Below are 16862 nucleotides of genomic sequence, written 5' to 3' on the forward strand. Positions count from 1 at the left end.
GCCGTGCGATGTGGCCGGGCACCATCTTGCATAAACCACGAGGTGTTCACAGTGTCGTCTAAGGCAGTTTGTACCGCCACAAATTCACGAAAAATATCCGGATAGCGTGATGCAGTAATCGTTTCGTATCTGAAAAATGGGCCAATGATTCCTTTGGAAGAAATGGCAGCCCAGACCAGTATTTTTTGAGGTTGCAGGGACGATGGAACTGCAACATGGGGCTTTTCGGTTCCCGATATGCGCCAGTTCTGTTTATTGACGAAGCCGTCCAGGTAAAAATAAGCTTCGTCAGTAAACCAAATGCTGCCCACATGCATATCGTCGTCATCAGTCCTGTGCACTATATCGTTAGCGAATGTCTCTCGTGCAGGAATGGTAGCGGCGCTGAGGGGTTGCCGCGTTAGAATTTTGTATGGATAGAGGTGTAAACTCTAGCGCATGAGATGATACCTGGACGTTGGCGTCATTTGGACCGCAGCTGCAACACGGCGAACCGAAACCCGAGGCCGCTGTTGGATCACCTGCTGCACTAGCTGCACGTTGCCCTCTGTGGTTGCCGTACGCGGTCGCCCTACCTTTCCAGCACGTTTATCCGTCACGTTCCCAGTCCGTTGAAATTTTTCTAACAGATCGTTTATTGTATCGCTTTTCGGTCCTTTCGTTACATTAAACCTCCGTTGAAAACTTCGTCTTGTTGCAACAACACTGTGTTCTAGGCGGTGAAATTCCGACACCAGAAAAATCCTCTGTTCTAAGGAATAAACCATGTTGTCCACAACATACTTGCACGTTGTGAACAGCACACGCTTACAGCAGAAAGACGATGTACAGAATGGCGCACCCACAGACTGCGTTGTCTTCTATATCTTTCACATCACTTGCAGCGCCATCTGTTGTTGAAAATTGTAACTACTGTAATTTCGAAAGTTTGTCCGCCTGAAAATGTACTGTTGTCCCAAGCATATTGCTACAAACGGTGTATTTCTATCGCTGCTCGTTTAGTTTTTATTGCCGTTTCAAATATACCGGTCATTTTTGAAACACCCTGTATGTGACGAGCGCTCACTGCTATACTTGTCTCGGTGCGAGATGATCACGTCACCGAATGGAATACCCAGGTAGTCGCCGGCCGTCCTTGCATGGTGCATATGATCTTTTCTTTAAAGAGAAGTACTAAATATTAGAAGTATAGCACTCCGTCTTCAGGCCACGAGTGGCCTACCGGGACCATCCGATCGCCGTGTCGTCCTCAGTAGAGGAGGCATGGGGCATGGGATCAGCACAACCGCTCTCCCGGTCGTTATGATGGTATTCGGTCGACTAGCTCCTCAATTGGCATCACGAGATTAAGTGCACCCCGAAAAATGGCAACAGCGCATGGCGGCCTGATGGTCACCCATCCAAGTGCCGACCACGCTGACAGCGCTTAACTTCGGTGATCTCACGGGAACCGGTGTATCCACTGCGGAAAAGCCGTTGCCAAATATTAGGAGTATACCTCTGCTTTTATGATAGTTCGAGGACGTCTATACACAAAAAAAATATTTTGGTGATTCAAGGACAGTAAAGATATATAAACTGTTGATGAAATGTACACAGTGTGACTCCTTCGGGAATAATCGTATAATATATTAATGCTAGAAAATATTTATTTCAAGTGTAACTGAAAGCGCCAAGACCAACGTTCCACTGTTTTGTTGAGTTCTTGTTTAAACAGTATCGCTGATGTCTCTTAACGGAAGAAAATCAGTAACTGAATTACTTGGATTGCTAACCAAATGGGAGCGGGTATAATTTCCGTCCTTGTCGCAGATTTTCTCCGTTCAGGGACGGGGCGTTTTGTTGTCATTACGTTCGTATAATCACAATTGACAATACACTACTGAGATGACTGTATGGGCGTGTACCGAAAGCCAACAAATTAAAAAAAAAAAACTAAATTATACGACTACTTCTGAAAAGGATTATGGAAAAGAGTTTACCACATTCTTCCTCAAATGAGGCGAATCTGCAGAAATGCACGAAATTAACGGCATTAACTCAAATTATATCAAATATCAGACGAAGTTGTTGTTGTCACGGAAGAGCACACTGCCGAAACTTCTTTTTCTGGTGCCTTTGCCCTGCACCTGCGCATGGTCAGCATGGTTAATTTAAGGGGTGCACGGGAGCCATGCCTGTCTCCACTCTGTCAGCCCTCCCCCGTCCAACTTTCCTCATCCCCGCAGGACGGGATGTGTGTACCCCAACTGTGCTCGTGTTATTCATGCGACTGTGTGCGAAAGTATTCGAATTGTTTGTTAACCGTGTAATTGAGGTGAGACATCGATACCAGCCTGATATTCATTTAGTTAGTAGGACGTGGGAAACGGCCTAAAAACCACATCCAGGCTGACTGGCATAGCGACTTCCATCGTTAGTCCACCTGGAGGATTCGATCTCGGGCCGCACACCTCCCTGCCCCAAAATGGTTCAAATGGCTCTGAACACTATGGGACTTAACATCTGAGGTCAACAGTCACCTAGAACCTAGAACTACATAAACCTAACTAACCTTAGGACATCACACACATCCATGCCTGAGCCAGGATTCGAACCTGCGACAGTAGCTGTCGCGCGGTTCCGGACTGAAGCGCCTAGAACCGCTCGGCCACAAAGACCGACATACCTGTCCCAGAAGGGGAGATTTAACTTGCGTGTCTATATGGTCGGGTAGCACACGGTCGAAGCACTTTAGAAGATACTGTTTATCAGCGTTCCACATCCACGAAGAACGTGTTTCACCACATAGTATCATGATGCCATGCTCCTCATGCCAGTAATTCTACCTTTCTCAGAGTCGTAGAGATGGCAGTAAGCTGCACGAGCACATTCTCTGGGCGTTCTGTGTTGCGATGTCCACCCGAGAAGACACACACTATACCCTTCACATACATGTACACCATTCTACACTGTCCAGCCACATTAATGTGACCACCTGTCCAGAACCTGAATAACCACCTTTCGCAGCGCTTTCCACTGCGAGGCTTGCAGAAAGAGTCAATGATATTCTGGGAGTTATCGACAAGGACGTGGAGCCATGCCGACTCCAGCGCCGTGGCCAGCTGCGCTAGCTTTGTTGGTTGAGGATGGCATGAACAGCCCGATCGTGTTCGTCTCACAGAGTCTCGATTCGGTTTAAATCCGGGCCGTTTAGTGACAGGAGAATGCGGTAAACTTATCCTGGTGTTCTCTGAAGCACGCACGTACACTGCGAGCTATGTGATACGTTGCATTGTCCTGCTGGTAGATGCCATCGTACAGAGGAAAAACAAACTGCATGTGGAGGTGTACCTAGCGCCTAACAGTAGATGCATACTTGTATTGATCCACTGTGCCTTCCAAAATGTAGAGATCACCCAGGGAATGCCACGAAAACATTCCTCACACCAAAACGCTCCTTCCTCCGGCCTGGACCCTTCCAATAATTGTGGCAGGGCGCTTGGTTTCAGACGTATGAGAGGTTTCATTTGTCCGTTGGAGCACAAAACGTGGTTCGTGTGAAAAGGCCGCCGGTCACCACTCAGTGGACGTCCATTTGTGGTACTGACGCGCTAATTCCAAACTTCTTCGCCGATGAACATCAGTCTGAATGAATGTGTGAGCCAGGCGCCTGCTGCGGTAGCCCATGCGCAGCAACGTTCGCTGAATCGTCGTTGAGAAGATACTGTTGGCAGTCAATTGGTTCATCTGCGAGGTTTGTTACTCAACAGTTGCACGTACATTCGACTGTACACATCTCCTCAGCTGTCGTTGTCCCTATCATCTACGGCCCGTGTTGTACCACAGCTGCCTTGGTGTCGGTTTTTAAAAAAATGTTCATATGTGTGTGAATTCCTAAGGGACCAAACTGCTGTGGTCATCGGTCCCTACACTTACACACTACTTAAACTAACTTAGCTAAGAACAGCACAAACACCCATGTCCGAGGGAGGACTCAAACCTCCAGCGGGAGGGGCAGCGCAATCAGTGACATGGCGCCACAAACCGAGCGGCCACACAATGCGGCTGTCGGTATTAGATAGCGCCATTTTGCCTGCTCGGTATACTTTAACCGTGACGGTACGCGGACAGTTTACAAACTTAGCCGTTTCGGATAAGCTTTCTTCGCGTCGCCTTAATGCTAGCGCTGCTACCTGTCGTCTTTGATTGGTTATTGGACGTTGGAGTTGAACATAGGCCGTGGCTACGGTAACTGATGGGCAGTGTATGTGTTCAGCGAATACAGGATGTACAGAAAGTCCGGGAATACTTTCAATTATTTATTGCACAAGAACCAAACATTGTACAGATATCATAGGTATGTCATTTTGAAGAGAAACCCTGAAAGTCTTCTTTTTTTTTCGTGTGTACCGCCACAGCGTAGTTTGGTAATTTGCCGATAGTCAGCGCTAGTCGTAAACACGGCGAGTTAAGGTGGCAGCGAGCTTTCTGTGCGTTGGAATTTGACAAAAAAATTGTGCTACAGCTGTTCAACGGGTGTTTAGAACCAAGTACGGTAAGATGCCACTAACCAGGAAGGCCCTTTACCATTGGCACAACAAATTCGTTACGATGGGTTGCTTGTGGCCGGCAAAAAGAAGCGGACGTCCCAGTGTGAGTGAAGTGAAGGTGGAGCGCGTGCGAGAGACATTCGTAAGGAGTCCAAAGAAATTGGTATGTCTTGCATCACGTGAACCCTAAATGGCTCCAATGGCAGCGTGGAAAGTCCTGCGACAGAAGCTGTCTATGCAACCATTCAAATTGGAGCTAGTGCACAAGTTCAAACAGAATAACAAAGACAAGCGTTTTGAGTTTTGTTCGCAGTTGGTTCAAATGGTTCTAAGCACTATGGGACTTAACATCTGACGTCATCAGTCCCCTAGACTTAGAACTACTTAAACCTAACTAACCTAAGGACATCACACACATCCACGCCCGAGGCAGGATTCGAACCTGCGACCGTAGCAGCGGCGTGGTTCCGGACTGAAGTGCCTAGAACCGCTCGACCACAGCAGACGGCTGTTGGCAGTTGCAATAATTGAATGAGGATGTTCATCGCTTAATTTTTAGCAACGAAACCGCTTCTCAAACTAATGCGAAAGTGAACAGGAATAACTGTCGAATCTGGGGTACAAAGCAGCCATACAAATGCATTGAATTTAGCGTGATTCCCCAAAGGTAAATGTTTTTTGCCCTGTCACGTCTCAAGCTATACGAGTCATTCTTCTTCACCGAGAGCACTGTCGCTGGATATTCCTACTTGGTCATGTTGCAGCACTGGCTGATGCCTCCAATGCAAATCGAACTCTCCGTTCATCTTTTAGCACGATGGGGCTCCAACCCACCCGTCGTGCAGTTCGTGGGTAACTGAACACGGAGCTGCCACATCGATGGTTCGGCCGTGCTACAGAAGGGGACAGCTGTTTCATAAAGTGGCCTTCCCGATCGCCAGATCTCACTTCTTGTGACTTTTCTTCTGTGGGGACACATTAAAGATCTGATGCATGTTCCGCCTCTATCACGTGATGTAGCAGAGCTCCGGGAGAGAATGTGGAAAGCGACTGCCACAGTCGACGGTGCCATGATGGGACGGGTATGGCAAGAATTCGATTATCCTTTTGACGTGTGCCGAGTCACTCATGGTTCGCATATCAAATGATTGTCAAAAAAAAAAAAAAGAAAAAAAAGAACTTTCGTAGTTTCTCTTCAAAATGCAATATATATGACATCTGTACAATGTTTAGTTCTTGTGCAATACATAATTGAAAGTGTTCCCGGACTTTATGTACACCCTGTATATTTCTTCTGTGGTGAAAATAACCTCGCAGCTAGTCAACATATTCCACAGACGTGGAAATAGTGGAATGTGACTTCGGTATCATCCGGTCAAGATGTTCATAGCGAAATGGTTGTCATGTCCGCCAGAGTGTGTACGGGATCATCCACCACGACCCGTAACAGTGTTTGTGGGGGGCGCCAGACACAGAAGCGGCGCCAACGGAGCCGAGTGGGAAGCAGATGGTAGCGCCCCTGGCCGGCCCGGGGGTAGTGTTACGGACCGCCGCCGAGGCCGCGGGCAGATGCGGCCCAAGGCCGGCTGCCCGGAGAGACCCCGCGCGGGCCACACAGCCAGACACGCCCTGCGCCGCCGAGCCGGCCCCCTCCTCCCTATATAAGCCGGTGCGCGGCCACTGACGGCACTTCTGGACGCTCCGCACAGCACTCAGGACTCTCCGACATGATCAAGCTGGTAAGTGGCGCAGCTGCCCGTCACTACGTTTCGGGACACGCGACAAATCTCACAACTCCCGCGCGCTTTCCTCGTTCTATCTACAGATACATTACAAACAGCTGCTGTGAAGTACGAATGTATCTCGTTGTTTCTGCTTGCTATTGTAACCTCTGTATAAGGAAGAGTAAACTGGTGCAATTTCAAGTTGAGACTCTGCCCGTACGTGTTACCACTAATGTAACATCAAATTGTTTATAGAAGTAGCTAACTCTTTTGGTTGTCATCGATCAGCATACTTCTTCATTTTCTGAGAAGGCCAGTAATTGTCACAATCAGAACACGTTTAACGGCAATACCTAGTGACGGACTATCTGCTCAATTTTTCATTCAGCTCGTGCTTCCTTCTAAATGTGTACGTCGGTCGAGACTTTTTTTCGGGGCGTTATGTATCTCACACCGCACTTTCCGCGCTTGCTAAATAACGCAGGACGTTCACTTGTAATACAGAGTTATTCTTTATTATTTGGACGCAAAGTTGTCGGTGGGACTGTGTACGTTCTATCACAACGACCGACAAACCACTCAGACAGTTGGCAGTAGCTCAATAACTGCACAACAAGTGGTGATGACGTAGACTCTGGACATCAGTGCCGCCAGAGGAGTACGCACGAGTGCTTCCAGAGCACTCTGCCATGAGAAGATCTCAGGATTGTAGATACATAATTATTTTTCCTTTCAGCTTTATTTTACTATCGATTAGGCGCTCACTCGTACGAAAACGTACCTTCGCTGCCGAGTCATTTGTATTTGTCGCGAAAAAAAATAAACAGTACTAGAGCTTGCGCTTGTTCTGGTGGTATCAAGAGGACGCAAGTTATTAGCTCACTCGCAATTGTATCTGATTTAGAACAAATTATTCAGTGAGACCTTAAAATATTTACGTTGCTGCATCAGTTCATTGTTACCCTTTAACGCTACCTCTGTTTAAAAGACAATTAGAGTCCAACTCAGCAGCTCAGTGGGCAAAATATAGATGGAAAAAAAGGAGATACATTTGCCTTATTACAAAAAACTCCATGTAAACCTATTGAGCTAATAATAAAATATTGTAAAGAACAGTCTTGATCGGCTAAAAACACTTTTTTTTATATAAGTGGTGACCTGTTCCGAGGCGGTGTGGATTATTTTCGGAGTGAGGACGTGTCGAGACGATGGCACGGAGTAGGAACTGCAGAAACCACCCACTTACGTCAACTGGTCGGCATCGGTGGGTCGTATCCACAGTTCCTGCTACATGCCATTGTTTCCGCACGTCATCACCAAAGATGATCCAGATCGGGTCGAAACAAGTCACTGTTTATGAATAAAAGTGTTTTAATACTACCAGGACTGATTTGTGCAATATTTTACAACAGTATTGCTACATTTCGTGGCACATAAGTATGAGCACTACAGTGCAAAAATTTGCTTTCGATTTTGCAAGCTAAAAACTCGCACATATTATCGAATATTTTCATTCTTCTGTAGGAGCAATTCAGGAAATGCGAGGGAGACTGGGAGGCGGTTCGTAAACTCGGCTCTGTATCCAATTTTATCATCGACCATGACAGGGTTGAAAACAACTGTTCACCAATATACATAATTCATTTATTCGCGACCGCTTACGTCCCATTACGGTCATTATCAAGTGATCAACGTCCGCAATCACATGAAAAATGATGTTTAGTTACTTGATATTGACAGTAGTCTCTCGAAACCAATTATGAATCACGAATTGTGTACAGTTGTGGTTATTTTCTGTTTACTTACTCCAGTTAGTTTCGCGACAGAGGTATCACTTCTCCTAACATCTGTTCGTTTCTCTAACATAATATGAGGAGTTGATTACTAGGAATAATCCATTCTGCCAGTTATCATTTGATTTCACTGCCCTGGAGGTCATTAGGACAGAGGAGTGCCGCGCGCTATGAGCCCAGCGGTCTGAGGCGCTGCAGTCATGGACCGTGCGGCTGGTCCCGGCGGAGGTTCGAGTCCTCCCTTGGGCATGGGTGTGTGTGTGTTTGCCCTTAGGATAATTTAGGTTAAGTAGTGTGTCAGCTTAGGGACTGATGACCTTAGCAGTTAAGTTCCATAAGATTTCACACACATTTGAACATTTTGATTTGACAGAGAAGTAGTCAAAGATCTCAAACATAGTAAGGAGTGAAGTTCTTGTTCTGGACGATATCGCTTCACGAGTGAAGAATTCTGTGCGCTGTGTGAAGAGCACGCCGCACCCGTGCCAACGGCCCCTTGTACATCCCGTTCCCTGTGCTTGCAGGTGGTGCTGTCTGCCCTGGTGGCGCTCGCTTCCGCCAAGCCCGGCTTCCTGCACGGCGCCGTTGCCCCCGCGGCCATCTCCTACGCCGCCCCCGCAGTAGCCGCCGCCCCCGCCATCTCCTACGCCGCCCCTGCCGTGGCCGCCGCCCCCGCCGTCGCCTACGCCGCCCCCGCTGCCATCGCTGCCCCCATCAGCGCCACTGTCGTCTCCAAGCAGGTGAGTTCTCCTACGAAGACCAGTGTCAGCGTCCTTCCGTTATTTAATAATCGGTCGATCTCCACCTCTTCGACAAATTTTTGTAGCGTAAGCTAAGATCAAACGTTGAAACCATTTTTCAAAGTAATTACATATTAAGAATTCACTATAGTGGCAAACAGTCGGATGTCGAGTGTTTAGCAATTTCACACAATACTATCGCTTGTAGTACATTATGAAGATGATCAGGTTAATCCTCGAAATAATACGCGATAAAATGAAATCTTCAAACCGGGAGAACGCCGGAAAAGCCAATCACATAGATAATCTTCTTGAACCAGTATCTATTCACTTCAACAGATAACAGAGCCCAGCAATTTTCTTTTTTATTGTTTTCTGGTTTATAGCGTACGGCTACCACATAGCAATCGACTTTCGCCCTTCCCTCATTTAAGAGGTGTTTCGGCTTAACAGTGCGCTGCTTATGCTCATTGTGTCGTTCTTTGTGCAGGTCCACTATGCCTCCACACCCGTGGTGACTGGCTACAGCGCTCAGGTTCTGAAACCCAACCTGGGTGCTCTGGCCACACCTGCTGAGACCGTCTCCAAGGAGCAGGTGATCGCCCCAGCCAGATCTGTCGCCACCATCACCCCTCAGATTACGCAGGTAAGAGACACACCCAACGACCACCAAAGCTCGCCAACTTTTTAGAATTTTTTACGGTCTTAATGTTGACAACGTACTGCTGCAATGAAAGCTTAGTACTGAATCCAATAATTTTAATCTCAAAGTTGCTTTTTATTCATTTTATTTGAGCGATACGATGAATATCATATTTCTTAACTTTATAGTCATAGTTAGAAAACTCAGGCTTCCTTCTTGGTCGATCGTCGAAGTCTCCAACGTTATAGCTACTGTATTTCATCACAGGTAATGCGCTGCGTGATACAGGATGTCTTAGGAAAACTCAATGAATGTCTTTTAAATTTGCTACTTTATTTATTTTAGCCTCACGTTACAAAAGTTGTACCATACCCGATTTCGATTTTAAGCTTCATTAGATAATCTGAATAGTTTACATTTGTACGATCTACCTGTTTTGGGCGCTGAAATAATTCAACAGCTTCAAGTGAAAATTTGTACCGAACCGGAAGTCCAACCTGGATGTTCTGCTTCTGTAAAACACCTTGCGTTAAAGATTTCGGCTATCCGGAAACTCTCTCCGTCCGATCCAACTTCCTAAGTGCTGCTCACCAACCCGTTCATATTCTCCGTTGCTCGCAGCTTCACTGTATTCCCGCAAGGGAACGAATGCTGGTACGCAGCCGCATTCGAAGTGTCGTATGCCCATCGAGGCATATCTACACAATTATATGTGCGGCGTCTGTTCTTTCGGACAGGTAATGATACATACTATTTTGATGACCTAATACTTAGTTCGTATATGACACAACTTTTACAATTACATGTTTCGATACAGCTACTAGCCAAATTTGACTTAAATTTTATTTTCGTGTTGTTGTAAGAAACATACCCCATCATCTGGCAATGATAACAAAGAAGATATTTTCAACACCCTTTTAGTCCTCACGTGTGATCAGAAACGCCCAGGGAAAAAGATTCTTAAGAAATGCATCTCCTTCAATGGTTTGCCGCCCATTACGCGTGTTTGAAAAGTCTCTCACTGTGTTGATCAGTACTGGTTCTGTTCTGATGCTGCAGTTTTCTTTTCCACCAATGAAGCTGGTTGAATTTCGACTATCTTGTGTAATTCGTCAATTTCATTGCATAAATCGTTAAAGTGGAGAGATAGAATTTATCCAAAAGGTATGGAAACTGAGTTCTATATCACCACTGTTTGGATGTTAGCAATAATTTTCATTATGTAAGATCTTCTACGTCATTATTCCATTTTTCTTTGATATAAGGTGGCAAAGCTTAGTTTCAGATTTAGCCAAGTTTATTGTAATCTTAGGCTGAAAGTCTTACTGTCACGATTGCCTGTTGAGGGCTGTGTCTTGGGCCATGTTTCGGAAATAAAATTTAAACAAAGTATCAACAAGTTATGATTGTTAGAACTTTTCATGAAATGTATGTATGTCTTTGAAAAAAAGTTACCGTCAAGAACTATCGCTGACGTTTTGTTTGCGCAGGTGGAGCCCGAGGTCAGCGTGCAGAGCGTCCCAGTGGACGTCCCCGTGCCCAAGCCGGTGGTGAGTGAGGTGGAGGTCCGCACCCCCGCAGTCGCCGCCATCGCCGCCCCCGTAGCCGCCGCCCCCGTGGCCGTGGCCACCCACGCCGCCCCCGCTATCGCCGCGTACGCCGCCGCCCCCGCCGTCGTCGCCGGACATGCCGTCACCGCCTACGGAATCGGCGGCGTCCACTACAAGACACTCGCCGCCCCCATCGTCAAGATCCATTAGAAGACCTGATGCTGCATTCACTGCCGACGAACCACTTTTTCATTACACATAATGCTGTTAAGGAAGAAGTTGTTCGTAACCTCGACTGATCGATAGCTGTGAATAAATAGTCCATTTCCAACAATAAATCACACATTCTTTAATCACTTCTTCTGTTATGACTCCTTTTTTCCCTAATTCCTCTACTAAAGCGATCTTCGCTTGCACTGTACCATAAATTTTGTTGATCGAACATTTAAAGTTAATGGAAGGTTAAAATATTCCGAAATATGTTTCGCTGAGAAAGCACAAGGTGGTAATAACTTTGTCAAAAGAAATCAATTATAAAAGGCATGTAACATATACAGAACTAAATAATGCATAATCTAGAGCAAGTACTTCTGTCAAGTACTTTCTCATGCTATTTGATAGCTACATCAAAACGCAGAGCACTACAATTACCAACATTATGACCAAAATCCGTACAACGCTTTAAAAGCACAGCTTATTGAACATTGTTTGTGCAAATATTTTTTCCCCTTTCTGGTATCGCTTTATAGAAAATCTGATGTCATGCTGAACGTCCATATAGAATAGTTTTATCTTGCTGTATTTTAGCGGTGACATTTTCCAGGCTACTTAGACGTGACATTCGAATATCAAAACTTAGATTACATTATACTGACGTGCTTGCTATTAGCGTCTCAGTCCAGTAATCCATATGTAGAATTTTCTTTGTTTTCTCAGATCACTAAAGGTGAATGTAGAGTTTGCTTCCATTATAAAAAGCCACTGTAATCTTTTTCGGAATGCTTTAACACTTTCGCTTTAAAGTCCAACGACTTCGATGTGAAGAGGGCATTACATACTTTCTCCTTCGCATCGGTCTCCTATGGCTCCTGTTACAAGAGTTTCTTTTTGCTCTTTCTCTGCTCGAGATACTGCACTTGTCTTAATCTGTTATTTCAATTTCAATTTCTGTAAACAAACGTATACATTCAACATGATGATTTTAAGCGATTCTTTAACGTTTGTAACGTTACCTTTGTATGGCAGTTTTCTGGAAGATGGCTCTCCGTAAATATCACAGTTATGCTCGATCCTCGCACTCCTGTTGCCACAGACTGCGTACACAGGGAAAACTGCTATGGTAGGCACCACTTGGCTGTAAACAGAGTTCCCCAGCAATGGAAGATTTTGGACAGACGTATTAACCTTTGTTGGAAGCATAACTCCAAACAGGTCGCTTGATGTTACACGAGTAACCAGATCCGGCACGCAGATGACGAAATTACATCACACTCTCAGAGTCACGCATTTAAAATTCCGACAAGGTCAGAGTAGTGCTTCTAGCAGGCCACGCCCTTTCCGTCGACAATTTTAGGCTCTCATTACCTACTAAATGATTTACCTGGTCGTCAATGTCAACTACCTGCGATTTCATTATGTAAACATCCCACAGGTACCGTTGGTTGATCCGTAACACTTCGCGAGATGCGAATCCACTTCGTAGTTGTTCTCTAAAGAATAGACAGGCGCAACCAGTATACTAATGGCAAACGTAGTTCTCATATCACTGACGAAAACATTTGGTTCCACATTTCTCAAAATATTTCTTCCTTTGTCGCACTAAAGATCATTCTCAAGTAAACCTACAAATCGGATACGAAAAATATATGCGAAAGAGGCTTCGAATCTTGTCTAAGTAACGTTCAACGTAGAGAAATTGCAATTAGCGTCGCTTTAATACAGAAAAGCACTTACCGTTTTATATTTAATCACAGTAGTTTGTACAGTAAGAATGAGATACGTCTCCAGTAGTTATTGGCGACTGAATATAAGCTAATTAACGAGTTTCGACGAATCCTCAATAGCATTTTTCTCTTTTGCTCAAATAATTTGAAAATAATATCAGAAGAAACTACGGCAAAACAGGACATTTCTTTCGGAAGAATCAAGTTTGCAGGTACGAAATGGCAATCCTGGTTTAAGTTTCATTTGAGTCACTGTAGACATTTTAGTGGATGGCCGAGGTTGTCACTGTTATGGAGCTCCAGAATATTTCTTCCTATCCTTTTCAGTGTGAATGGTAGTCACTTTATAGTAAAGTATGTGAGGAATTAACCTGTGTGCTCGTATGTTTGGGGATGGGGATCAGATAGCATCTCCATGAAGGATTTCACATTTTAAGGTGCCGTAAGATTTCCGTCGACTTCAATAAAATAGAAGGAATATTCAAAATGGAAGCTTTAGAACACAGCTTGTCAAATTTTGGACTTGTATGAAATCACATCGTACCTTAGTTCAATGTTTATGTGATTACAATCGTGATACCTTGTCTTTTGCATGTTCCATGTGCTTTGTAATTAGTAAAACGGTTCAGTTTAAAACAGATGTGCATGAAAAGCCACCCGGAACATTAGCACAGTCGCCTTACAGTAAATATGACGAATATAACTCGCAACACAATTTTCAATTCCATGGGAAAGGTGTTGAGACAGACAAATGAAACTCTAGAATTTCGCTTCGTAGCTAAGATTTCGTAATAAGTTGTCACCAGCTTCAATATGAACTGTTGAAAGGCAACAAGCCCTTCACTCGCCTCTTTTCATTTGTTCATTTATTCCTTATGATATCAAATTCATGAAGTTGTTTCTTTATGCTTTATAACTCCGATTGTATTTTGTACTAAATTGCAGAGTAACCTAAATCTTGAGTTTTTTATCACATTCATTCCCTTTCAGTAATAACACTATATCAATCTCCCACCTTCAGATTCGCTGCCAGGGCCTAAATAAATGATGGCATTAGTAAATCCGTTCTGTATATTAAATCCAGCTGTGAACCTCAACGGTGTTCTGATTCATGATTCAGATTCAACAAAAATTTCACTTTTACACAAGCGGTGTTTTGCACTGCATGTAATTAATCAATTGGATTAGAATATTGTTTGCTTGCATTTTAAATAAGACAAGATGCTCAACGTTCGCGTTCTTCGCTGGAGGTCAGATACCAGCTCTGTCCAAGTCTACTTTCTCGAATCAGAAGCCGTACATTTCATTTCAACAAATGTGCTTGAAATTAAAAGTACCTGTGAAACATGGGATAAATTACTGTACACAGTTTCCTGATAGACCAAAACGATGCGCTGTTAGCCGTTGGCAAACGAACAAACATAAAAGTATAAGTATCAGGTGCTTGATCCGATGTACCGTTCGCTGAGATAACGAGTTAAAGACAAGACTGTCCATTCTAAAGAACACACAGCTAAATGTTTTACATAAAAACGTTTCAACCTACATTGAATGACCTGACAACAACGAGCTGAATATAAAAAAAGGATTTGAGTTTACAAGTGCATAACACATGATGACTGCAAAATATAAATTATTCCATGCATAAAGAGGTTTACATATTTATGGGATGTACCTAGAGTGAATTGCGAACCTTCAGTCCACCAAGGTAAGGAGGATCTTCAGAATATTTCTCGACTCATGCTAGAAAACGTACCAAATCTTCACAAATTACCAGAAAAGAGAACCCCTACCACATGAGTGATCACAAAACTTGGAACTAAAACTGGAATTAAAATGTTCAGTAGATTATGGAATATAATTATAGGCATAGAAGTGACATAATTTGAAATACGTGTACTTTATGTGTTGCTATGTAACTCTGCGTACTTAACTGTCCTGAAATACGTACTACCGTGTATTGCCCTTTCTTAATCCACGTGGAGAATGTGGGAAGCTGCATTATAATACAATCATGTGCGCATTGCATAGTAGGAGGACACAAGAAGAGTTTTAAATGGTAGCCGATCACGCTAGCAATTACTCCTCATACACGTTTATTGTATCATTGCAAGTTAAACCGTGTGGTGACAGTAGGATTCACAAGATTTCATCAAAATTATTAGTAGGAAGAATCCGTAATGGAGTATTAATAAGCATAAGTAGTGTTACAAATCTTACAAAACTGGAGCGGAACTAAGTCCAGCGCAAAAACTCGAAATCAAGGCTATGTGCTCTATAAGTCCCATGAAATTAGTGCTACTATAACCTGTTCTACACTACAATAAACAAGTCGTGTGAGATATAATTTTACAAAACGTTTCACCATCAGCATGTTATCAATGGTTAATATAGGCAATCGGACTCACAGTTAATTATTCTTCTCCAAAACATATCGTAATCGGTGTACAAAACAATGAGTATTGCAAATCGTTTCTGTTAGGTCCCACAAAGCTGTAATTACGAATAATAGCAAGATAAAATTACGGTCGCCAGTCCATACATTTAAAGAGTAATGAAACTGCAATAATTGAACCCAAAATTTCAATTGTTAACCGATCGTCTACATCTACTATTCCACGAGAAAGCTATTGAACAAACTTTTTCGAACAATATTGATAACGTGATGTACTGTGAGACACTAATTAATCAGGAAATGACTCCCTCGCATTAACGGTTATGAAAATTTTCTGCATGGTTCTCAGCGAAGAAACATCTACCCTAACCTACGAAATTACTGTGCAGCCCTAACTTCTTTACGTAGCTGTGTCATAATCACAAGTACACCTAAATGAACATACAGTTACCACACTTTATAGACACTGAAATACTGAAAAAATAAAGTTTGTACGGGACCTTAGGATATGGGCTTGGCCATCCCACACCCGGCCACCTCCTCGGTGGGAGACAGGTTATCACCGACCGACCAAAGAGAGACCCCTCCCCTCTCCCCTAGGCATCAAGGTAACCACCATTACACCCCATAACGTTTTCCTGTGCTGTGAAGAAGGGGAGAAGACTAGAAAGGATCCACTTTCTGATGGAGGATCAGATGGCAATTGAATTCTCTTTAGGGACCTGAAATGCCGATGTGAAATAAATGATATAAAGTTTGCTGCGAGAAAGACCGCGTGCTGTGAGAGCCCTTTATGGACGGTAAGTGTTCTCCTTTTGGGAGATCTGAGGGAAAGATCTCACTGCCGTGGAAGGAGATTTTATCACAGGTGGAGGCGATAATAAAGGAACAGAACAGAGGATATCCATGCTTAACTGGTGACAGGGAGCTCGCCTAGTGAAGGAGTAGGTCTGCGTGTGGTCATCCAGTGGTGGGAATTGTGGGCGGTACATTTAAAAAGGACGATGAACAGTAATTTTGATGAGCTGGAAGCAGAATGTAAGCTAGGGAACCGTTGGAGAGCTCTGGAGCTCTGGAGCGCTAGAGAACGAGAAAATATCGTCCTGGAGGACACTTGTGATCGAGCCGGGAAAGAGGAGATCGAAGCGGCGCGCCCCACCGCAATCGCGTCGCGCCGCAGTCAACCGATCTCTCGGAGTTGACGGCCCAGTACTCCAGGCTGCTCTCGCGCTGCTAAGAGACGACGGCAGACGATGTGAAGCACGTCTTCCGCCGCGAGACCAGCAGTCGGATCACCACCCGCTAAAATGCACTGCAGCTCCCACCAGAGTCTACTTGTAATTTGCGTTTGCCACATAGCAACCACGATTTAGACATCCTGCAGCCACTCTGAAAATTTTGTAACTGATAATGGGACAATCATTAAGCCATTTTCTTATGATTAAATGAAATCTGTCAATTTATTTGGACAACAGAGGTCAAAAGGCATTTTGTTTCAACAGACAAATATTTACAACTAATGGTTCAAATGGCTCTGAGCAC

The 16862-nt window shown here is 44.2% G+C and overlaps 1 protein-coding gene across 1 annotated transcript; it reads left to right on the plus strand.

Moving 5' to 3' along the window:
- Positions 1-6129: 6129 nt before the first annotated feature.
- LOC126356362 (cuticle protein 16.5-like) lies at positions 6130-11338 on the plus strand. The gene is made up of 4 exons (XM_050007349.1): positions 6130-6271; positions 8574-8789; positions 9280-9435; positions 10923-11338. The coding sequence occupies exons 1-4, from the start codon at positions 6260-6262 to the stop codon at positions 11190-11192; spliced, it is 654 nt and encodes a 217-aa protein (XP_049863306.1). The 5' UTR covers positions 6130-6259; the 3' UTR covers positions 11193-11338.
- Positions 11339-16862: the final 5524 nt, after the last annotated feature.

This window comes from Schistocerca gregaria, chromosome 3, assembly GCF_023897955.1.
Source record: "Schistocerca gregaria isolate iqSchGreg1 chromosome 3, iqSchGreg1.2, whole genome shotgun sequence".
Lineage (NCBI taxonomy): Eukaryota > Metazoa > Arthropoda > Insecta > Orthoptera > Acrididae > Schistocerca > Schistocerca gregaria.

Excerpts from the sequence above, each read along its gene's own strand:
- LOC126356362 (XM_050007349.1), top strand. Across the intron at positions 8,790-9,279 it reads CCACTGTCGTCTCCAAGCAG|GTCCACTATGCCTCCACACC; the intron begins GTGAGTTCTCCT and ends TTCTTTGTGCAG. Across the intron at positions 9,436-10,922 it reads TCACCCCTCAGATTACGCAG|GTGGAGCCCGAGGTCAGCGT; the intron begins GTAAGAGACACA and ends TTGTTTGCGCAG.